General features: G+C 33.0%; 1 protein-coding gene across 5 annotated transcripts; it reads left to right on the top strand.

Moving 5' to 3' along the window:
• The first annotated feature begins 2,196 nt into the window (after positions 1-2,196).
• LOC123921282 lies at positions 2,197-8,637 on the top strand. 5 transcript variants are annotated; one of them, XR_006814012.1, is made up of 10 exons: positions 2,256-2,438; positions 2,934-3,055; positions 3,182-4,090; positions 4,739-4,857; positions 5,530-6,414; positions 6,502-6,787; positions 7,096-7,261; positions 7,354-7,459; positions 7,544-7,736; positions 7,934-8,396. XR_006814012.1 is itself a non-coding variant. In XM_045973761.1 (9 exons), exons 3-9 carry the CDS (start codon positions 3,251-3,253, stop codon positions 7,659-7,661), a joined length of 2,520 nt encoding a protein of 839 aa, XP_045829717.1. In that variant the 5' UTR covers positions 2,197-2,438; positions 2,934-3,055; positions 3,182-3,250; the 3' UTR covers positions 7,662-7,874. The 5 variants fall into 5 exon arrangements, 2 of the variants coding, with proteins under 2 accessions (XP_045829717.1, XP_045829718.1); XR_006814011.1 differs by lacking the exon at positions 2,256-2,438 and adding an exon at positions 2,496-2,772 and having other exon boundaries at positions 8,369-8,637; XR_006814010.1 differs by lacking the exon at positions 2,256-2,438 and adding an exon at positions 2,497-2,772 and having other exon boundaries at positions 7,934-8,321.
• Positions 8,638-8,854: the final 217 nt, after the last annotated feature.

The following is an 8,854-nucleotide window of genomic DNA, read 5'->3' as shown; positions in this document are numbered from 1 at the left end:
TATTTTTAATCATATTTTAATAAAATTGTTTAATTTTTTATAATTTTACGGGTTATAGTAGATCATATATTAATACAGGGACCTAATTATTTTGTTGATTTTTACGAGACCTATGTTTTTTATGAATATATTAATAAGATTGTCAATCCTTTCATAATTTCTACATGACATATATTTATACTCATATATTAACACAAAAATCTAATATTATGTGTGATTTATGCAGGGCTATATGCTTTTACTCTTATTAATAAAGTTTCCAATTTTTTAATATTTTTTTGTGAGATCTATATTTATACTCATATGTTAATACAATGACATAATGTTTTGTGTAATTTTTGTGGGACCTATGTTTTTTACTCATATTAATAAGTTTGCACGTTCTTTTATAATATATGCGGAACCTATATTTATACTCATATATTAACATGAAAACTTATTTTTTATGTTGTCTATTTTTTTTTTACAATTTTACGGGTTATACTCATATTTAATATTTAATACGGTGACCTAATTATTTTGATGATTTTTATGAGACCTATATTTTCACTAACATATTAATAAGGTTGCCTATTTTCTATTAATTTTTACGGGACTATATTTATACTCATATATTAAATACACAGACATAAGTTTTGGGTTACTTTTACAAGACGATGTTTTTACTTATATATTAATAAGGTAGCCTATTTTTTCATGATTTCTCCATTATCTATATTTATATATTTTTTTCGAACAAAATTTATATTATACTAATACAGATATCTTAGGTTTTTTTGTGATAGTTTTACCATTGTTCTTTTTCTATTTTTTTTTACTAAATATTATATCCTTTCTGATTTTTTTATCTTTTAAATTACTTTCCAATAAATTATTATTTCATGTTACCAGGTGAGGAGCGGCAACGCCGCGACTCCCGTGCGGACGCACGGGTGTCTAGCTAGTTTTTTTAATAATAGTATATTTAGTCTATCATTTATTTTCTAAAAATACTAAAATATATTTTTACCTATTAGTAATTAACAAAGTTGATTTTGTAACAAATAAGTGAAATCTCATTATTTGATTGAAAAGACTCTGCAACCGCCCAAAACTTATTACCCAAATGAAATCTTTATTATTTTCCAAACCCTAAATTTTCAAATCATCTTTCCTCTTCCATTCCATTCAATAGCGGATGTTGCGTTCTTTCTTTCTTCTTCGTTAGTTTTCAACAAACCAGAGATGTTTCCCCCATTTTTCTCTTCTGCCGTCAAGCTATGTTTGCAACCATCACCACCATCTTTCTCCTCTCACCAACTACCACCTCCTCCATCCAATATTAATATTATTTTTTTGGGTTTGTTTGTATTTTTTTTAATCTGGCTGTATTCATGTATTTTGTAGGAAGAAGATGAATTAATTGTAAAAATCATGAATATTTGAAATTGATAGATAATTTTTTTTTTTTTTTTTTTTTTTTTTTTTTTTTCATTTTCAGGGTCTATAAAATTAATAGAAAAAATAAATTTATTTTTATCTTAAATATTTGAAAGTTGTTTGAGTCAAAGCAACTATTCCCATCACCACCCCCTTTCTTTTGACAAATGAGTAAAGATATATAGAATTTTGAATAAGTGATGAGGGGAAAAAAATTTGAAATTTGGTAAAACATTGGGAGAAGTGAAAAGATGTCACATGTGTTTGTGGCTTAGATGACTTAGTTAGAAAAAACAAATTTCCACTCAAAATGAGACAAATGACTCATGTGGCTTGGTTAGAATGTAAATGTTGGTTTGATAAAATAATTTTCCACTGACAATGCACCAAATGACTCACATGGTTTGATTGGATTAAAAATAATGTGTATTTCTACTTCAGTTTTCAAATTTTTGGACATCAATTATCCTCATTTAGGACACATGACAATAGCTTAAGTAAGTGTAGTTTAAACTTATCCAGAACAATTAACTTTCTTATATAGATTAGAAGATTAGAACTACTGGAAGTATCAATCAATTGAATAAAAAAAAAACAATCTTACTAGTAGTAAGATAAGACTAGAGAAAAATCTAAACAAAATAGTTAAGAAACTTGAAAATATATTTATTTTTGGTACATAATAAAATAAAATATTAACATTCCTACAAAAATACTTTATTATTCATTTTTATTAATATATTTATTTATACGTTACTGTAGTTTCCATGCAGACGTGTCAACTTTAATTTATTTCTAAACGCCGCTCTTCTCTTCCCCCCTTTCTCTCTCTCTCTGTCTCTCTCATATCTCTCTCTCTGTGCTTCCAATTTATATTTTTCTTCTCATTTTTTCGTTGTCATTATTCTTCTCTCTCTCTCTCTCTCTCTCTCTCTCTCTCTCTCACACACAATTTATTATTCCTTCACTTCTAGGGTTACGTTTCCTTTACTTCAAAATCAACAACACGTTCTTCACTGGTACGTTCCTTTTCATCTTTCAATTCTCATTCATCTCGCACTTTCACGTTACGATTCATTCTTCCTTCAAATTCGCATTGTTCTGTTCCTTTTTCTTTTGCTCAATTCTCTCGATTCTCATCTTTAACTTTTTTTCAGCTTATTACATTGCGGATTTGAAATTTTTGAATTCTGTTTATAGTTTTTTTTGTCTTTTCTTGTTCTTGATTTTGTTTTATTCAATTCAATTTCCCGCGTTGTTGCTATTGTGTGAAATGGTGACAAATAAATATCCGAATCCATTTTTTTGGATTCCAAGTGAAAAATTCACTCTACTGCACTTGTGGAATCTGAGGTTGAAATGGAAATTTTTGGAGATTTTTATTTTTATTTACAATTTATAGTTTTGTAATTATTATTTTTATTTACAATTTATAGTTTTGTAATGAAAAATAAATTTAGATGATTTTTAGTATATTTGTTTTTTGTTTTTAATTATTATTTTTTGGTGTGCAGGATGAGGTATAGTTGGGTGTAGTGTTGCATCTTCAATAGGAAAACTCCAAAGTTCGAGATTGTACTTAAAAAGATGATTTGCGGCGGCAAGGAGAGTAATGTAATTGAAAAATGTGATGGAGGTTGAATCCTTTTATAAGATCTGCTTTTGATTGAGTCAAAAAATGAAGATTTGTTTCTGATTGAGTCAAATTATTATTATTTTTTTCCTAATTTTGTTTTTCTATTTTTGTTTTTATTTAATGCAGATTTTAATTCATTGAATCAGATGAGTTGAAGAGATTTTTAAGTTTTTGCTAGTAAAGTAAAAATTTGAAATGGCTATTGCTGGTTTGCACAGTGTGTCTGTGCTTGACTCGTCTTTTTTGAGGGACTCGCAGTCTCAGGCGTCTAGAAGGAGGGGAGATGGAAGAAGGGGAAGCACCCGGTCGTCTTCACTTTTGCAAATGTGGCGAGAGATTGAGGATGAGCATGCGGTGAGTCATGTTCAAGGAAGACCGGGTGAAGTACTACTTGAACAAAGGAACAATGGGTCGGTTGTGGATCTTTCACTTGAAGATACACCTGATACACCAGAGATTGAAGAAAGACATGATTTAGAAGATGCAGTTTTGGGTGAGACTGAGTCTGAAACATGGTCACAGTCGCAAAGTCAGACTGAATCCCATGATGGTCATGACGATTTAAACAATTCTAGCTGCGAAAACTCGTCTGTTTTCGGAGAAAGTGAAAGGGAAAGAGTGAGGCGAATATTCAGGGAATGGATGAATAATGGATCTAGGGATCGTGGATCAAACATTTCCCCAAGAAGTAACAGTCCAAGGGGAGAATGGCTTGGAGAAACCGAACAGGAAAGGGTGAGAGTTATAAGGGAGTGGGTACAAATGAGCAGCCAGCAGAGAAGTGTTTCTACTGCAGAAAACATGGAACAACCATGTGCTGAAATTGGTACACAAATCGAACGTGTGCGTGATGGATTAGTTGTTAACCACAGTGAGGGCCAAAATGAACATATAAGGAGGGGTATGCGGAAATTACGTGGCAAACAGGTTATGCTTGACATGCTTATGAAAGCTGAGAGGGAAAGGCAGAGAGAAATCCAGGAGTTGCTGGACCATCAGGCTGTATCACGTTTTCCCCATCGCAATCGCATTCAGGTTTGTCCAATAAATGATTAATTTCTATATTATTACATTTCTTCATTTTCCTATACCATCTGTTTAATTTCTTACAATCTTACATATGGTGGTGGAGCTTTTGTTCTGTTAATTGGGTAAACGATACACATCAGTTGTTTAAGACAGTACTTGTAAGCAAGCACTTTGTTTTTATACTGAATTTCAAGTTGAAATCGAAGATACTTTTATTCTAGGCATAGCAACTTGTGTTTAAACTTTACAATCTAAAGTCAGTGTTGTCAAGTATCGTGGTATTGTGCTATAGCCAGGGCTCGGGCAGGTACCATGTCCCTTACAAATTGATTTTTTATTTATTAAAATTGTGTGTATAATCAATTATTGGCGTTATGTTATTTTCTGCTTAGCAGATTTTTGGCGTTATGTTATTTTCTGCACTCCGTTATTGATAACACTGTCTAAAGTAGTGTAGGTTAGTCGAGGTATTGAATAAAATACTAAGTAATTATGCAGAAGTAATCTTACATACAATATTTTGGGAAACCTAGGTAATGCGAAGCAGAGATTCTGTAAATGCTACTCCAGTAAAACATAATTTAAAATTTATTACCTGACTTCTATCACGAGCGTGGCACTCAATTTGATAAAAATCCTTCAAAATGTTTGCAGGCATTGCTTAGAGGCAGATTCTTGAGAAATGATAGATCTGTTGACCATAACAGGTCCACATCTGTAGCAGAAAGTGAATTAGGTTTATTGAGGCAAAGACAAACTGTATCAGGTCTAAGGTATGCGTAGTTTTTATGATATTATGTTTTTGAAAACCTTTTATTTATTTATTTAATCTCGTTTAGATCTCTCTCTCCCCATCCCCTTATTTATTAATCAATGACACTTTTTTTGCATAACTTGTCTTATGATACATTGTGTGTGAAGGATTTCAATTTTAGTTTTGTTCATGAATTGAACTGAAGTCAAATACAGTTTAAAATAACTGAATCGAACCATTTTAATCCACCCCTATTTCCCTTGTATCATTGTATGGATCAACATGCTCATTTTTTGAGTTTTTTAAAAGAAATGTCATTTTAATTTGTTCCATCTGACAAACCAAAACGGAGTGATGTGTCAAGTTTATATTATCCTGTTTGACATGGGGCTCATGGGTCATGGCTGTGCCTTTCAACAGTTGGCATTATGTGAGGAAATGACATTGGCAGTTGAATTAAACTGCTGTTTTAGGGTGATTATGAAATTAACAACTTCCCTAAAAATTCCCACTGCATTCAGATGGATAAAAATAAACGCTACACATTGAGAAGTCGTTTTCATGTTGCTATAGCACTTAAAGCTACTAATTGTTGTTCTGAATTTAGGTTGTGTTATATAATTTTCACTTTCCATTTATGCATTTTTTATATTTGTTTTACACCTATGACAGTAATTCGTTTTCTGAACAGAGAAGGGTTCTTCTCTAGAATGGACAATACCAGTTGCAGTCAAGCAACCAGCAACCTATCCGATACCTCATCAAACACTGATATTGATTTTAGTACAAGTGAACAAACTGGAGAAAGCAGTTCATGTATGGTCATTGAACCTAATAACAGAAGTGATAATAGAGTTGGAATATCTGGTGGCCATTGTCTTGAAGGAACTACATGTGAGAGTTTAGATTGTCAAGAATCTACCTCCCATGCAGAAGGAAATCGGTTGCAGTGCTTGCAAATTGAATCAGTAGATAGTCAGTCATCATCCAGTGTTGGTTATGAAAGAAGAGATGAAACTGGGCAAAATGTTTATGTGATGGCAATCAGAGATACAGATAATGAACTTATCCAACACAGCTTACAAATTGGTGTTTCAGACCATAGTAATCATCAGGAATCCAGCGAGGTACCTAATGAGCAATCTGAGCTGGGTGGTGAAAATGATTCACCAAATCACAATGATTATGCGGAGAGCAATGTTGTCGATGATGTTAGTTATGGACCTGATGCTCTAGAAGAACTGCCAGAAGAAATTGTTGAAAATGAAGGAATTGGCTGGCATCAGAATAACACTGAATGGATAAATAGCACTGATGAAAATGCAGAGGATAATCAGCTCAGCAATACAGCAAATGAGTGGCCTGAAAACAGTTGGGCAAATGAGGATGGAGAAAACCCTCGCCTGCAAGAAGCTTCTGAAGTGTGGCAAGAGGACAGTGGCTTCCAAGAGGCCGTGGAAAATTGGTTGGGAGGACCTTCTAACCATGAAACTGCTCCAGGTGGTAGAGTTCGTAGTATTTATTTTCCTGATGATGACAATGTACACAGTGTTGAACTCAGGGAACTTCATAGTAGGTACGTAAATCAAGAGATGAGTTTCTGCACCTATCATTTTGAAATGAAAGATGTATCCGGAATAAATTTGTTCTGTTCATTCTGCAGGAGACGTGTCTCTAATCTTCTCGGAAGTAGTTTCCGTGAGAATCTTGACCAATTGATACAATCATATGTCGAAAGACAAGGTCATGCTAACACGGAGTGGGATATGGAAGAAGCAAGCCCTTTTGCTGCCTCTGTAGAACAGAACCTCGAGCAGCAGAGTAGAGATCATATTGTTGATCAGGAGGGCACTATCAATAGTCCACTTGACTTGCCATCTTTGCCTAGACCTCCTACTCCGCCTCTATGGGATCAGCATCCTCATGGTGATAACTGGCCACAAAATGATGTAAATAATCTGCGTCTAGTAACTATGCATTAATTTTCTTTGGTGATTTCTTATAATAATGTGAAGGGATTTTTATGTGGTATTGACATCAAATGATTTTTATTAGTTAATTAAGGTCATAAATGTTATTTATATGCCAATTGATTTTATTGTGCAACTAGTACTAGGTGACAAATAATTGGAAGTTATTTGGTATAACTTGTTTTCAATAGAAGATTTAGTATATGATATTTATAGTTTAATGTTAACTTTTTTTACTTTGCATATACATTATTAAATATATTTTCATTTGTCTATTGTTTGGGCAGGATTTGGAGATTATCAATGACTTGAGACTTGACATGGCTAGATTACAGCAAAGGATGAATACTATGCAGAAGATGCTCGAAGCATGTATGGATATGCAGCTTGAGCTTCAGCGCTCAATAAAACAAGAAGTTTCTGCAGCTCTAAATCGCTCAGCTGGTTCATCAGGTTTGCAATTTCTCTTTACCTTTCATCAGGTTTGCATTTTATCTTTTTAAGAGAAATAAATTTCTGAGAAAACTGAGTTAAATTTATCCCAGGAATACGTGACTGCGATTCACCAGATGATATTTCTAAATGGGAATGTGTGAGAAAAGGACTTTGCTGTATTTGCTGCGATAACAATATTGATTCTTTGTTGTACAGGTACTATCCATTTTCTGTTCTACTCTCTGTACCCAGTTTGCACCTGATTATTATAATCACCCAACCATTTTGCTTATTTTGTAGATGCGGGCACTTGTGCACATGCTCAACATGTGCCAATGAGTTGCTTCAGAATAGAAGGAATTGCCCAATGTGTCAAGCCCCTGTCGTGGAGGTCATACGTACTTATTCTATACTATAATATTGACTTTACAATAAAGGCCATACTTAACAATATACAGGACTCTAACAAGTTGTATCTCCTGGTCATCTCCAGGTACTTTTTTTGTTTTTTATTTTGTTACTGTGATCACTGTATTTATGTCAAGTACAAGTACACCAAGAGAACACGTGACGCCAATTTTTGGGCCATATAGTTCTGATATGAATAAAAATTGTCTGTTGTTTCATTCTAGTTTCAAGTTGTCTTTCATTTGACGCGAACGACAATGATCCTGTCCTTTTAATTTTTAGGTGGCTGAATGGTGTTTTATACTTATAAATCAACCTGTTTCTGTACATTATGTAATGTAATTGTGGTTTTGTTCCGAAGTGTCGAGATTCATGTTTGGTTTGCACACTGCATATATCAAAATCAAATTGGTTTGTCTCTGAAGTGGATGGCTTGCCTGACTGTTATGGTCAGTATCACCAGCTGATTTGTCATGTAACATGCATATTCTATTTAGGTTATGCTGGTTTGTTTATGGAAGTGTTCTTTGAATGATAGAGGTAACTTGAAATAACAGCATATCACAACTAGAAAGAATCTGATTTAGTTGGATCATCAAAGACTGTTTCGAATTATTATTTTTCCTACCTTTATATTATAAAAACATTTGCATGGTTGGAAGTTTTGGTGGACAACATTGACATCTCTTTTTACACCAAGTTTTTCACTTTTATTAGGCCAAGCAACTATTTGTGGAGAATATTTTTCTATGGCTGTTGGTTTTTGAGTATGACCCTATAACATCCAATCAATGGCTTTGGGTAAAGGAAAGATATAGAAAATGAAGTAACTAATATAGCTGTATAAAATATAAAAGGAAAAGATAGTGGGTAGTAAATTAGTAATAGTTCGATGCAACTATTTAAACTTGTTCTGTTTTTTTGGTTTGTTTTTCCATCCTTTGTGTTCTACACCAATTTTAATATGGAAATCTACTTTATAATTTGCATTATTTTGAAATTTAATATGGACTTTAAATTATATACTGATGGGCGTGATGATTGAAAAATACCAGTCGCTTATCAAAGAAAAGAAGTAACATCAGTAAAGGTCCATTATTTCAACTAGTTTAACACCCTAGTCATCCAAAATGACAAATCACAAGTAAAAATACAATTGCTTGTTAAAAAAAAAAAAAGTAAAAATACTATTAATAAAAGGGC

This window comes from Trifolium pratense, linkage group LG4 (genome assembly GCF_020283565.1).
Source record: "Trifolium pratense cultivar HEN17-A07 linkage group LG4, ARS_RC_1.1, whole genome shotgun sequence".
Lineage (NCBI taxonomy): Eukaryota > Viridiplantae > Streptophyta > Magnoliopsida > Fabales > Fabaceae > Trifolium > Trifolium pratense.
The sequence above is the reverse complement of the archived record's forward strand: the minus strand, read 5'-3'. Positions and strand labels throughout refer to the sequence as shown.

Excerpts from the sequence above, each read along its gene's own strand:
- LOC123921282 (XM_045973761.1), top strand. The coding sequence starts at position 3,251 with ATGGCTATTGCTGGTTTGCACAGTGTGTCTGTGCTTGACTCGTCTTTT. Across the intron at positions 4,091-4,738 it reads CCCATCGCAATCGCATTCAG|GCATTGCTTAGAGGCAGATT; the intron begins GTTTGTCCAATA and ends AAATGTTTGCAG. Across the intron at positions 6,788-7,095 it reads ATAACTGGCCACAAAATGAT|GATTTGGAGATTATCAATGA; the intron begins GTAAATAATCTG and ends TTGTTTGGGCAG.